The 14,513-nt window shown below is 42.6% G+C and overlaps 2 protein-coding genes across 17 annotated transcripts in view; one reads left to right on the top strand and one right to left on the bottom strand.

Moving 5' to 3' along the window:
• The window catches only part of ADCK1 (aarF domain containing kinase 1), an 88,551-nt gene extending 81,463 nt beyond the window's left edge, over positions 1 to 7,088 (bottom strand). For 3 of the 16 annotated variants that reach the window (XM_021402453.1, XM_021402471.1, XM_021402454.1), the window contains exon 1: positions 5,981 to 6,337. In XM_021402453.1, coding sequence (XP_021258128.1) covers positions 5,981 to 6,076 — 96 coding nt within the window. In that variant the 5' untranslated portion in view covers positions 6,077 to 6,337. Of the gene's footprint in view, positions 1 to 117; positions 424 to 460; positions 549 to 1,201; positions 1,429 to 5,980; positions 6,365 to 6,838 lie in introns of those variants that run through there. The other 13 variants (XM_021402463.1, XM_021402464.1, XM_021402457.1 and 10 more) reach the window with 11 other exon arrangements.
• Positions 6,403 to 14,513, top strand: part of SNW1 (SNW domain containing 1) — a 17,706-nt gene continuing 9,595 nt past the window's right edge. Inside the window, exons 1-3 of the mRNA XM_021402472.1 lie at positions 6,403 to 6,528; positions 7,126 to 7,279; positions 9,422 to 9,583. Of these exons, the coding sequence (XP_021258147.1) occupies positions 6,515 to 6,528; positions 7,126 to 7,279; positions 9,422 to 9,583 (330 nt within the window). The 5' untranslated portion in view covers positions 6,403 to 6,514. The remainder of the gene's footprint in view (positions 6,529 to 7,125; positions 7,280 to 9,421; positions 9,584 to 14,513) is intronic.

Below are 14,513 nucleotides of genomic sequence, written 5' to 3'. Positions count from 1 at the left end.
CTTACACCATGAATCAAGCAGCACAGATGGCTGCCTCACTCTGCAAGCTCTCAAGAGCACCTCCGACAGAGCCTGGGATTTCTACCCCATGGAGATGGACTGCACTAATTCCCTTACTGATCGACTCATTCCAGAAAGCTTCCTGCTTCTCACTGTGCCCTTTAGCAGGGTCACTGGCTCGCGCCTTTTCTCTCAGAAGCCTAGTAACCAAAAAAAACGCGTGCAGCGACACAGGTCGCTATTTCCAAAAGAACACCCGCTTGAAAGCAGGCTCGCGTCCTTCAGGCCCACCACCAACCCCCGAGCTGCCGTGCCGGGCATTGAGGGGGCCTGGCGGGCGGGCGACCGAGCAGGAGGAGTCCCGCCGAGGAGCCCTGAGAACGGCCACACCGCTCCTCCCGCTCGGCTGCCCGCGGGAGGCAGCGCGCGGAGGGGCCGGCAGCACACAGCACGCACTTACCGCCTCGCCAGCACCCGGCGCCCGCTCCCCCCGCGCCTCGCACATGGCACGGCGCTGCCCGCGCGGCATGCCGGGACGCGTAGTTCCCAGCCGCGGGTTGGGCCTGGGGGGTGAGACCGCCCGAGGGGCGCTGGGGGAAGCGACCCAGCAGGGAGAAGGAGGGCAATAATTCTTTGAGAGTTATCGTCTCCAACGGGATTCTGGAAGCAAGGACAGAAATTCAGGAATGCACCTCCTTCATATTTGCGTGGATACGGTTGCACGCAAAGGCAGCGGGGATAAACAGGGATTTAGGAACACTCCAATTATAAAGCAAAATATTTCAGCTTATTGAAGAAGGAGTAATAGATGACGATGCTCAAGGACATACCTTGACGCCCATGTCTTCCGTGACGAAGGCGGCCTGCCCGCCTGCTCCCTGGCCGTAAGACAATGCTAGATTAAAGACTTTCCTAAGAGATCCCAATAAGACATAGGGTATTTGCTGTCCTTATGAGTTCCTTTCTTTTTTTTTTCCCTACCTGCCCCACGAACATAAGTGCCTGTACAACGTGGGCTTACTGGTAAGCATTCTCCTAAGAAACAAAGCATCAGGAAAGGCAGAATTAGGATTTTTGCGTTAGCACATTCACCATCTCCATGGCTGAGGCTGATTTAGGCACAGCCTGAAGTATCCATTTAAAAGCTATCACCCCACTGCATAGAAAAGACCTGAAACAGGGGCTGTGCCCCCAGTACTACCTCTGATTCCCGATCACAGCTCGCTGGTTGTACCCAGGATGTCCAAGCACACGGCCCAGTCAACGCCCTGCTCTGACCACTACATCACAGGCATTGGCCACGTTCCCAACAAAGGGAGCACATCAGCACCTGACTTTGCCAGCCTCTCCGGGAAGATCTGCGAGAGGTTCCTCCAGATTAATTCTGTTCCTCGCAGCTCTCCTTTAAACAGGCTGATGCTGGGTCTGCTGTGGACAAAAAAAAAAAAAAAAAAAGGTTTTGTAATGTAACAATGCCATGTGCTTTAGTGCAGTGGGCAATTTTGTAACCAATGCTAAATCTTTCTATAATTAGAACAAGCACCTAGTTAGAGGGATCAGAGCTCTTTTGTGTGAGCCTCCACGGGGTACTCAAGAAAGAACGTGGCTCAAAAGAAAGATGCTGGCTTGATTTCCGCTTCCCTTTCAACTGATGAATAAATTAAATCTCAGATTACCCCAAATTGCTGTGGAAGATGAAAAGTGAATAGTGTTTCCTTTTTTTTTTTTGCATCCCAGGTGTGCATCTTATGAAATGCTGAACCATACACAAAGCCTCAGGCCCCTCTGTCCAAGCACTGGAGCAGGAAGAGAGATCAGATTGCCTGAGCAGAGCATCAGCCTTCACTGCTGAGAATCAACCTCTTTTTTACATTTCCTATGATGAAAAGTACAGAAAGATATATGGAAAGTCTCACTGACACCTGATGTTTATCATATATGGGACAGGAGAGAAGGCACAGGAAGAGATTGAAACAATCCCAGAAATCAAGTGATCTTATGATTTTGCGGACCCAGAGAATGAATCTAACAGGATATTAAAACATTCGGGGAGAGGCTGTTACCAGCAGAGCGAGAAGAAAAGCATGTCCCAGCAGGGTCTTGTGGATGGGTACCAGTGAAATGTTGAGGCATACCCATCTTCTGCAACTATAAACAAGTTCAACCTAAAAGTCAGTGTAGCAATGCCAATCCATACACGCCGAAGACCTGGCTAGCAGAATCTCTGCTGCTAGAGATCTCTACTTCTGAAACATTTTCCACATCTTCTCTGGTTAGTTCAGGTTACCAGAAGAAAAACAACAAATACTCCTGTATAAGGCTTGATAGATGCACAAAGCAACATGGAAGACAGAAAGCAGAATGACCTACCTAAAGCTAACTCCAGAAAATAATGTAACGGACTCCCACAGGTCTCCTGCAGGGCCAAACCCACCCACGTCCTTGGTCCAGTTTTAAATGGACACTGACAGATTTTGCCTTTGTCTCAGCAATGGAATGCACAGAGCTGACTCTGGGAGCCATCCAATTTTAGATTACAGCCTTCCTTCAGATTATATTGTACAAGACCAATATTTGGATGAGACATCTCTCAAGAGAAAAATGCCCACTGCCCCAGGTCATGCAGCTCATGCAAGTCAGTAACAAAGGCTGTCTGGCGTGACAACAGAAAGCGATGTGCTGCTTGGAGAGCTGTGCTTTATGTGAGCTGCAAAATCCACTGGTACAACTTTTTTGTCCCTCTCTGCAAGAATCAAAGCCTTTGCTCAACACTATTGCCCAGTATCAGTTTAGACAATTGCACTCCACCTCCATACTCCTCTCTCATAACTTCTGCTGGCAAAAAAAAATCCCTTGACTTTGTTTTCTAAAGCTGCTGGGAAGTTTCAGCGGGCCACTATGTCCTCTGTCCAAAGAGGATATTTATCAGCTGTGAGTGGAATGTATAACAAAGTTTACAAAACACCATGGTAACAGAAAGGTGTTACAGAAACATCTGAGATGATTTTTGCCTAACTGCAAAATTTTACTTTTCTATAAAGTATAATGAATATTGGAAATTAAACCAGTCTCCCTTTAAGTCATTCCAGATAATACAGACACGGCTTGAGGAATTTAAAGATTCTTCCAAAAACACTCATCTAAATAGACCTTCTGAGCTTTTTCCCCCAGCTATAATTATTCCTTCTGAATACTGCCTGTAACCCCAAAGAGAATGTGAAGAGCAGGGGTTGCTGATGTTGCTGAACTTTTCCATCTAGATAAATCTCTTCTCTTTCACTGTTTAGCATCTTACCTGTGGCATAATTTATCCCTTGAGTTAAGAAGTGTCGTTTATTTTGTTCATTTTTATACTACAATGTGTAGTGACTATTAGGCATACAGATATCTGATATTAGCAATAGCTTATTCCATTACTTTGTATTGCCATCTTCATTTGTTACAAGATATTTCATGAGCCATTTAATTTTGCATTTGCAAATGTGGAAAGTGCTGAAGTAGATAAAAAAGATGGAGAGGATTTAACAGCCTAAATCTACCCCAAAAGACTCCTTGGAATGCACCAGAAATAAGCATTAAAGGAAGTGTTCTCAAAACCAGCTGTGGTATTCACATGAAACTAAAAATGTCCCCACTGACAGCCAAGCCAGTGATGAAGTATTCTCAGGGTCTGAACTCTTTACCATACAGAAGATTATTTTGGTGTTCTTCTAGAAATTGATGCACGTGGAGATCTTATAGCATTCCTGTCCAGAAACGCTAAGCAAAAAAGATAATGGTAAAACAAAAATGAATTAATCTTTCTTTCCTAGAGACATATATGCTTGGGAAAAAAAATGGGTTTAAGGATCTCAGATCCGTTCCTTGCTTAATGATTCTTCTTATCAAAGAAGAATCCACCAGAGCTGGTATCCTTGAATCATAATTAAGTCTGGTGCACACAAAGTCCAGAACTAAGAGATATATGAAGGTGCATGGAGATGATCAGCTCACAGGGCTGGGAGAGAATATTAACTTTTCTTGTCTGACGCTGTATATATTGCAGGAGATGATGTTTCACCTGGCAGTTCATGTACAGGCCCCTGGACCCCAGGCTTGCCTAAAGGAGATTCTGTAATACTGAAAGCATCTCTTGCCAGAATACATTCAGCTTTGATTAGAAGGTAACAAGGGATAGAGAAATAAACACTTTTCACAGTTTTCCAAAGGTTAATCGTTCTCTTTGTTAAACATTTCTGCCTAATTTCTCATTTGAATTTCTCTAATTTCAAATCCCTGACACCGGTCCTTGTTATGCCTTCTCCAGCGAGCTGAGAGTACTTGCAGATCTTGCCTTCCTCACTTGTAAAGGTACACACACGTACACACAATGATCAAATCTCTTCTCAGTCTTTTTGTAATGAGTAAATCACACAAAACATTTTAATTTGCTCGCTCAGGTTACTTCTCCTTGCAACATAATTGAAAATAAGAGCACATAAATCGAGTTCACCCCATTCAAATCTGGCAATATAGCATTTACCTCTTAAAAATGCATCACAGAACAAGTTTACCTTTTAACACGCTTCCAATCACTGTTACTCTTACGTTATCTTTGTAGTCCTCTAAACCTTTTTAATATTCCAATTTAAAAAAAAAAAAAACACAAACACCTGGATAGCCCAGAGTCCCTCTAGAGCTCACCATGTTCCTGCTTACATCCAGTACAGCAAAGCACTAATCCTTTTGTTACTTCAGAGCACAACAAATTTATGCCACGTTGCTCCTCTGTCCTAAGCCCCTTGGATCCTTCTCAGAACCACTGCTTTCCGACACAACATAGTCTCTAGTTAACCTCCACTTCTACTTCCTGATATAAAAGTTTGCATGATGTGATATTAGAACTTTAAAGTAAACATTCTGGTTTTAAGAATTTACCCGCTTCCAACAAATGCTGCTTTAAACCAAAGTTTGAAAGTTCCATTTTGAAAATGTTGCAAAATATTCACATTTTCCAAACCTCCCACATTGACTTCATATCTTCTCAGAAAATATATTTCAGTAAGCATTTTTTGTCCAATTAAACCATTTACATAAGCATTTTCTAGTTCTGACACACAGTAGGTAATACAGTGCAGGGACAATAAGTTATCCACAGCTGGATTAGCAGCACGTGCCTAAAATACGGACAGAGATGAGTTTACGGAGCCATATGACTTTGAATAAGCCCATAGAGCCTCATCATACCATACTGTCCAGTCTATACTGTGCTAAGCGCCTTACATATTCACAAACTCTACCTTAGCCAATTTGTACATCAAAACTAAACCACAAAATGAAGCAGGTTCAGGTGAAAGAAAAGCGTTAAAAAGAACTGGTGCTGCTTATAGCCAAGGCAGCTATAAAGCTCTGCAAACACAACCAGCCTACTGTCTGCATGGAGACAGCAACTGCACAGCTGTGAGACTGCAGAAACCCGCACCGGAGCAGCAGCAGATTGCCCACATTCAATTTTACAATTTTAGATCGCGTCTGCCTTACAGGTTGTGTTGCAAAATAGATACCAAAGCTGTGTATTTACCACAGAGTGGTAGCTAATGCATCACAGCAAAGGAAGTAGTAGGAATGCAGGAGGGAGAACGAGTCATTCCTCAACTCCAGATAGTACAGGAGGTAGGAACAGAGAAAAGGCTCCTGACCAGGAGCAATGCTGTCAGACAACAGCAACTCTGCTGCTAAATGACTGACAGGAAAGGGTAGGAGAGATGGCAGATGAGCTTTGCTCGTGACAATTATTGATAAACGATGTATGTCAAAGGCTCGTATCCTCAGCTTTGTCTGAAGAACTCCTAAGAGGCCAGCTGTCCTGGAGAGAAGGTGACATATCTGTCACTCACAGAGACGATGACAGAGCTGCTGCCACCAAAGCACAAACCCCAAACCCAAGTCCCACTGGAGATGATGAGTGCTTTGGCATAGGACCACAACAGGAACTCCTTACCCTCCTCCAACCTTCCCCTCCTAGAAATTCTGGCAGGTGAATGTGCGCTGCAGGACAGCAGGCAGCGGGCGCAAACTGGAACACGGGCGGTTCCATCTGAGGACTGGGGAACACTTTTGCACTGTGCGTGCAGCAGAGCCCCGGCACACGCTGCCGACGGGGGTCTCTTCACCGCAGATCTTCAAATGCCGCCTGGACGTGGCGCTGGGCAGCCTGCTCCGGGTGACCGCGATGGAGCAGGGGTAGGACCAGATACACCCAGAGGGCCCCACCTGCCTCCCCACACCGGTGGCTCCATGAGGCGCCGCGCCTCGTGACGGGAGAGCGTCGCACGCTGCCCGCGGGCCGGCCGCAACCCGCACGTCCACCCCACATCCCCCAGGAGGCACCGCGCTGCCGGCGGGAGGACGCGCCCATTTCCCGGTGTGACGTTTCCCTGACTACAACTCCCAGCTGCTCGCTGCGGCGCATGCGCTTCTGCGGCGCGCGCCCCTCCCCCGCCCCGCGGCCTAGCTCCGAGTAGGCGGCGGCAAGATGGCGCTCACCAGGTGCGTCCCCCCCCCCCCCCCGGCCTCGCTTCCCCCGGCCTCCAGCGCCGTCCCGGCCGCGGTGCGTGGCACTGCCGACGGTCGGGGTAGCGCTGGGTGCGCGGACCGGCGAGCGGTCTCTCCTGGATGCGGGCCCGCGGCCGCTGAGCAGGCCGGGCCTGCGGGAGCTGCCTGCGCTGCCCGCTTTGTGCGGCCTGGGCGGGACGGGGCGTCCGCGCCGCTGCGTGCTTCAAGAGGGTCCTCCGCGCGTTTTCTGAGGGAAAGGGTTAGGGCTGGTGGGGTACCCGTTTTCTTTTCGGGTTTTCCTTACCGTGAGCGAGAGGCCTTTGTTACGAGCTGCTGTCCCGGGAGCGCGGATCCGCGGCCTGCCCTGCTACACCGACCTGGGAGGTGAACGCTTCCTGGCAGCGCGGGGGAGGGCGGCGAGGTCTTGTGAGCTGCAGCGTGCGGAGTCGGGAAGTGGGAGCTAGACTTCGTGACTTTGGCCGAGAGCTGTCTGACTGGGGAGAACTGCGAACAGATTTGTTTGTGGAAATTAACTTTTTTAAGAGTTAACTTTATATGTGTCTTTTTTGGTGGCTGTCTGTGGATGTGCAGTTTTTTGCCAGCTCCGACCCAGCTGTCCCAAGACCAGCTAGAGTTAGAAGAAAGAGCAAGGGCTCAGAGATCCAGGCAGGCTGCTCTGGTGTCATCACGAAGGGAGCCTCCCCCGTATGGTTACCGGAAAGGATGGATACCGCGGACGTTAGAGGTAGGTGTTTAAACTTGCACTATACTTGTGCATCTGTGTTAATGGGGATAAAAGTGTATTTTCCAGAGTAGAGGCAAACTCTTAAGTATCTTGAGATTATCACAGGGAATTGTGCAGATCTGCATACAGAATTTCCATCCAGACTGATGTATTCTTGGCTTGGAGGAAGTTGTTCCAATTCACGGAGTTTCTTTAAAAGATTGATGGTTAACAGCACGTTATAAAGTTTCTTCCCTTCAGAGGTTGTTATATGGTAATGCGGAAATAGGTCTATGGTCCTTTCTTTTTAGGGTCTGTGACTGTAATGACCCTTGAAGAATGACATCAGTACCATCCCTCTATCATTATTTGCTAAATACATGTCTGGATTACAGGTGGAATAGGTGAAGAGGCGTTTAGCAGAGAAGAGAACGCTCATCTGTACTGTGTTCTTGGGGAAGCAAAAGATAACTGCTGCTGGGGGGGTAAGGAGGAGAAGCTTGTTAGATTTGGGAGTACTAGATAAGGTAACTTCAAGCAGTAGTTCCAGTGGTTCTCTAAAATAAAATATTTTTGTGGAATTTCAGCATTCAATAAAGGGCATGGTATTAAAATGTGTCGTTCAGTTTCCTCCTTACACTGCTCATTACTAAAGCTACTGTTTGAGTACTTATTCTAAATGTTAGAAGAAAAAAAATGGAAAAAAAAAACCACTTAAGTTAGTTTGATCAGTTTCTAGTGTCACTGGGCCAGAAAATGCTGCACGTCTCAGAAAGACTGCCAGAGACTTCCCTTTTTGCCTCATAAAGAAAAAGCAAATTCTTCAAGAATAGTAATTGTTTGCAAAGTAAAATCTTTATCTGGTTATCCAAGAAAGCCATAATTGAAAAATAGCATCTATGCTCAACAGATTTGATAATATAGAAAAATCTGAGGGATGGCTGACTTTTGTTCTGGATTACGCTTTAACTTTGATTCTGTAACTAACTGTTGAATGTGGGGCATTCAGTGGAAGATTTTAAATAACTGAAGTTGAATTTTAGTGAGCACTTGAGGCTAGCATGGGTGTGTGCTGCTTTGGAAAGAAGTGTTCTGCCCACTTATTCCAGTCTCGACCCATGCTGTCTGTTGCAGTGGTGTTAACGGTTTGGTCTCGTGGTGAATATGTGGGGGATCAATCTACGCAAGACAGCCGTCCTTTCTCCTTGGTCTGGTCTGTTGTCAGGCAAAAGCAGAGCCATTGCAGCAGAGTGAGAAGAGATGTTAGTGCTGCTTAAAGCAAGTGCTTCCTCTGGAGAACTGCTTTTGAAACCATAGCCTGAACTTGGCTTAGCAATACCGTGTGCCGATTCTGTGTGCGTCTTCAGTGTTATTGAGTCAGGATGGTCTGCTTAAAGAGGTCTTCAATTTATTCTGTTCCTTAAATGCTCTTAAAGCAACAAGTTGAACAACAGGAAAAGTAAACTGTTAAGAATGCCAAGCTATCCGTTGCTTGCCCAATTTCAAGTCACGTGTCAAAATAGGGAAATTGATTGCTTGGCATTCACACCACTGTAAAGCTATAAGCTGCACGCTTGAAAGTATTTGAAAACTTTTTAAATTTCTTCACATAATTATGATATGATAACTAAAATTACAAGAATAGCAATTTTATTATGAAAATCTCTACTGGTTAATTTTTGCATATTTCCAACAGTTGCTTTATTGCAGCAGATAAATTCCAAAAGTTCTAATTAATAACTTGCATGTGAATTAAATACTTGCTCATTTACTGTCTGTCATGCTGTAGTGCCTGCATGTTCTGGCCAGTGATACAAGCTGTTTCTCTGTGTTAGGAGTAATTCCAGACACTTTCCTGCAAGATGTCTTTGTATTTCCTTTTAACAAGTTTAAGCTTGAGTCAGCTGCTCTCTTCCAAGCTAGAATAGTAATGCTGCTTGAGTATTTTAGCAGTGTTTCATTTTGTTAAAGTCAGTCCATTGTTTTGTTCTGTTTCCACCCATGTAAATGTTATGTCCTGGTCTATTACCAGATTTGGAGGGTGGTGGCCCTGCCTATGGGTTGGAATTTGGATGATCCTTGGGGTCCCTTCCAACCCAAGCTGTTCTATGATGATACTATGTTTTTGTCTTTTGGTCATTCTCTACTTTTTCTTTTGTGTAGGATTTCGGAGATGGGGGTGCTTTTCCAGAAATTCATGTGGCCCAATATCCATTGGATATGGGTCGAAAGAAGAAGATGTCCAATGCTTTGGCTGTTCAGGTGGATGCAGAAGGAAAAATAAAATACGATGCAATTGCTCGACAAGGGCAATCAAAGGACAAGGTGATACTTTTTTCAAAAATGTAGATTGTGACATACCTGGAAAAGTTACATGTACATGTTGCATATACTTACAGTCATTGGTTTGACTTAGCCTCTTTGAAATACGTTCTTGTTTTTCTTTAAGAGCTGAAATGATGTCAGACAGATGTGAGCATTTAGACGAAGAGGATAGAATGAGCAAGAATTTCGTTGTCGTGTGTGATCCTGTTTTGCAATTAAAAAGATGAGAATGAAATGATGAGAGTCTCTAAGGAAAACTTAACTGATAGAATAACAGCTTTCGCTAGAGAGCTTTCCCATGAAGGCAAGAAATTGAAAGCAGGCCTGGTCACAGATAGCCTTATTTCAGCATGGAGAGAAAAGGGGCGAAAAAGTCAGAAAACACAGTTTAGCTTTCAGAATACGGAAATGCATCTTGTGTTTTACTAATTTAATATTTGAAACTCCTGGCAGCTTGTTTTGTCTTTTTCTTAAGTTGCAGCAGAAAGTATTGCTGGTACTTATACAGCAAAAAATCTTTGTGTTAAGTTCAGTGATTCCACTGAGCTTAATGGGATCTAACTTTCATTTCCCATCTGCTGTTGTCTTTTTAAAAACAAAGATTATATTTTGTCTTGTGCAATTCAAACTAGTGTTGATGAAGCAATTTGTTTGGGTCTCCCAAGTTCCCTTTGTGGAGTATCTTATGTCTGCCTTTTCAAATATAACGAAATGGACTACATTAAGCTTTATCTTTTTGTTTTTAGTAAATATTGGTGGCTGGAAAATTGCTGAGGCATGACCAAATATTTGATGAGCTCCTTGTTATAAAGAGCATATCCCTAAAGAATAGGGTAGCTCAAACAAACAAAAACATGGTGATTATTTTAGCTGATAGATGTGAATAGTTGTTTTCAAAAAAAATATTTCGGTTTCTCATCCTTTAGATTGTCTTTAGACACTTATGGGTATGTAATCTGCCTCTCAATGCTAATGAGGAAGGAGAGAAAGTTAGCTAAACAGAAAAATGGAATGTGAACATTGTCTCACAAACAAAATAGGGCAAGCATTCGAAGAATATTTATTGTTTTAAATTGATCGTACAGTTGCTAAAGTTGCAGGGAGTTGATGCCGATAGGATTTCATGTTTAACTAATACTCAGCTGAGTGTTAAAATGTTTTGCAAGTTGTATATCCTCATCCTGTGCATCTTAACTTATTGCAGCACCTTTGGAAAAAGAAAGCAGTTCCTATCGGTCAAACTCCATGATGTCATATGGATGGGAAGTAGTCTGAGAAAACACAGAAGCTAAATATTGAGGGGACTTTCACTGGGTTTTAAACAGACCTTACATAGCAACTTGAAATATTTGTCAGGAGGAGGATGCTAAAATATTCGTGACACACGGAGAATTTTGTGACGTTGAATACTTGATAAGTAGAAATTTTACTTATTCCAAGATGGAAAAAAATAATTTGGAGAAGAAGAGTAGATGGAAAGTAACAGTCACACCTCTTCTGGGGGGAAGGCTTCAGGACAAACTAAAAGGGAGTGGGGAAAAAGGTATGGTTAAGCCCCAATTCTTTACAACTTTGTCAGAGATACAGGATCAGATTTAATTTTCATATAATAGACTTGTTTAGATTTGAACGTCAGGATCTAATTTGAAAAAATAATACAAATGGTAATAAACTTCAGGGGGAAAAAAAAAGACCAATCTGCTGCTGAGCCTTATTTAGTTCAGAATTAGGAAAATACTGTAAAGAACAGGTCTTCACAGTACTGTGCCTCCAGCATTACTTTCATCTGCTAAACAATGTCACATAAAAGCTTAGAGGAAGGGCTTGAAAAGTAGTATTGGAAACTGAGGAGAGTTCTAGTAAGCTTAACTTCATGCTGCTAACGTTTGTCCTATCAGTTCCATGAAGATCTGCACGAGCATTCATTAATTAACTCGTCTGTTTGACTTGTATAAAGAAGCAGGCGTGTTCTCATTTTGTGGCCATACTGTTAGTGTGGCATAGATGAGTAGCTTTTCCAAAAGTGGGCTCTGTTAGCAGTTGAACTAGAATTAGGGTTCCCTAGCTTCTTTCCCTCAGCTCTTCCTTCTGGATCAGTTTAATTCTAACTGCACCCAGCTGGATGTAAATGCTGAGATTAAAGGTGAACTGTTGTGATTCAAGGGGGAGTAAAATTGCAGGAAAATACAGTATTTGGAACAATTTCACTAAAAGTAGCAGAAGTATTATTGCTTGATTTGTTATGCGGAGGACCTGATAAAGTATTAGTAAATATGTCATAGGGAATTGTTCTGGGATAAGCTGAATAATGTGTTTTCTTTAAGATAGAACTTTTGATAGTACATATCAATAGGATTACATACAGACATTTTATTATCCTGAGAGCAGCAGCCATAATTCAAGTATTTCTTCAGTCCTAATACATAGAGTTAAGAGAAACAGATACTTAACAGACTGCCAGGAATGAGAAAGATTTTCTGATGCTGTTCTGTGAGTTACTTGTTTGGTTTGAGTTAAGAAGCAAATTTTGCTTTTGCTACAGTTTATGGCTTTCTTGAAGTTCAATTTAGTATTCTGCCTTCTTGTAGAGGCAGCAGTTCCATCATCCAGACCCTGTATCTAGGTGGCTTGTCAGCAGTTTGTACTGTTGCACTGGTTCATCTCTCTTGCATCTGTTCCTTTACATATTTAAAAAATAGTTGCTTCAGAGAATTTTCCTTGAAAAATGCTGACATGATTGAGATTGCCTTCCCCAAACAGAAGGCTTGTCAGTCTGAAATTCTGCTAGATATGAAATGCTGGATAATGTTGATGAATCTGGATGTATGACCTTACATATCTGAGCGTGAAGTTCCACGTTGTTATCCAGAGGAAGGACTTCCAGCACTAGCTGTGTCATTAACTCCTGTGAGTTCTGCCAGTACTTTCTATGCTCATGTGACAAAAGCCAGGCTAAAATAGTGCTGGGAGCATCGCTAGTAGACATACGCATTGGTAAGACTGATATACTCCCCATACTGGGGAGAAAAGGGACATAATTGCATACTGTGTTTTTTATTAGGACAGTAAAGGAACTGAACTATTAGGTCTGTTACTTCTTTTAATGGCAAGGATGTTTTTTCTGTGCAGGAGGTGGATTTCATCTTTGTGGCCCAAGGCTGTGGCTTAGATATTAATGGAGAAGAAAAGACCAACAAATCTTACCTACGGTTTTCTCTCATTATTGTGAATTCAGTTAAAACATCCACAAGAGAATAGTTCCACTCTTGTAGGAACTTCTGTCACAGCAATAGGACAGATTAAGAGACCGTGAATTTAACTAAAATAATCTCAGAAGTATTCATTACTCATAATGTATTTGCCTCCTTGGTGGAGTTTGGTTTGAGAGCTTGTTGCAATTTTCCCATAGTATGTTTGCTAGGCTCCCAACCAGGTATTTGTAATGACTCCTAGAACGGTCTGTACTCTATATGGAGAAATCATTCTTCGATGAAGAAGGCATTCAATCTGCCACGCTTAATAGTAGCTTCTTGGCAACACGTAGGATTGATGAGAACTATACAGGGCTGCTCTGGATAGATAGAATAAAATGTATTGAGGAGAGATGTTCTGAGTGTTAAATTAAGAAATTGCTGTTAAGATACTTGCCCCTATACATTGTCTTTTGGAACTCTGAATGTGACTGATGGCTAAATCCTACCATGAGCTACTTAGGTGAGATTGTTCTCTTTCTCATGGTACGTGGCATGCAGATTTCTAGTTGCTGCCTTAGACAGAAAAGGAATAGCCTGTCCGTACCAAAAATTGAGCATTTAATTTGTAGCTAGAAGGCTATTCTGCTTTTCAGGCCAATGCTTCCTTTTTAATTCCCTACATGAAAATGGTAGGGAATTAGCATATTAGAATATCAAACTGTCCCAGTCTCCTCTTTATCCTGGATTGATTGAACTTCTGAATATTAATGTTAAAATAAGGTAATGTCTAGAAAAACAACACAGTGCAACATCTTTCATTTCTCTATCCATACCAGCTCAAAAAAAAGGATTCCAGTTAGAACATGCAATTGTATCAGTTTTTCAGGTTTTGATGGAGACAAAAAAAAATCTGTTATTCTCAGGCAAATTTCATCAATGTTACTGTTTGGTTTTTTTTTTAACATTGCTGCAGCTTTCCTTTCCCTTGCAATATTGTAGGATTTAACTAGTTCATGTAGCTCATTTGCACCTCATTATGTAGTAGTTCTGAGAGAACCTCTTAGACTTTTCTTTTGTCTTCAGGGATAATCAGAGTTCTTGCAGCATGTTGGTTCTTCATGCAGCAAGACACTGGGATTTAGAGTTAAGTAGAGAAACACTGCTCTTCTGGTGTCCTTCATTTTGAGATGCTGCAATATTGTTGTTACTATTCTAAAGGATTAAAATTTTAGCAGTGTAGAATGAGAAGCAGTAAATGGCTTTTGTGTGCCAAATTAATACCGAGGCTAAAGGCCAACTTCCTAGTTAGACGTGCACTTTATATATAAAGATTAAAATTAAAGGTATAATGACTTAACTCTTTGAATGAAGCCCTTCTGATGGTATTGTGTTGTATAAATGTGAAACATTAATGCAGCATAATGGAGCTTTTTCCCTGTGTTTATCCAGCAATGTTCTTTCAATATATTTCAAATTGGGCCTTAAAAGCTAGTGATACCCAGTTGCATATTGTATGAAGATTGGAGTGCTTGTGTAAGGGAAAGTGTTGAGAACAGATTTCTGAAATTTTCCAGGAACATACAAAATGAAAAGAATCTTAATGCTAAAAAAGCACATATGAAATTAATTAAGCCTTGAAAACAAATAAAAATGCAAATTTTCTGTCTGCTTTGGATCCTGAAAAAGGAAAATAGTGGGAAAAGGAAGCAGGAGTTTGTGCCTAATCCCAGCTCTGA

The sequence above is a fragment of the Numida meleagris genome, chromosome 6 (assembly GCF_002078875.1).
Source record: "Numida meleagris isolate 19003 breed g44 Domestic line chromosome 6, NumMel1.0, whole genome shotgun sequence".
Lineage (NCBI taxonomy): Eukaryota > Metazoa > Chordata > Aves > Galliformes > Numididae > Numida > Numida meleagris.
The sequence above is the reverse complement of the archived record's forward strand: the minus strand, read 5'-3'. Positions and strand labels throughout refer to the sequence as shown.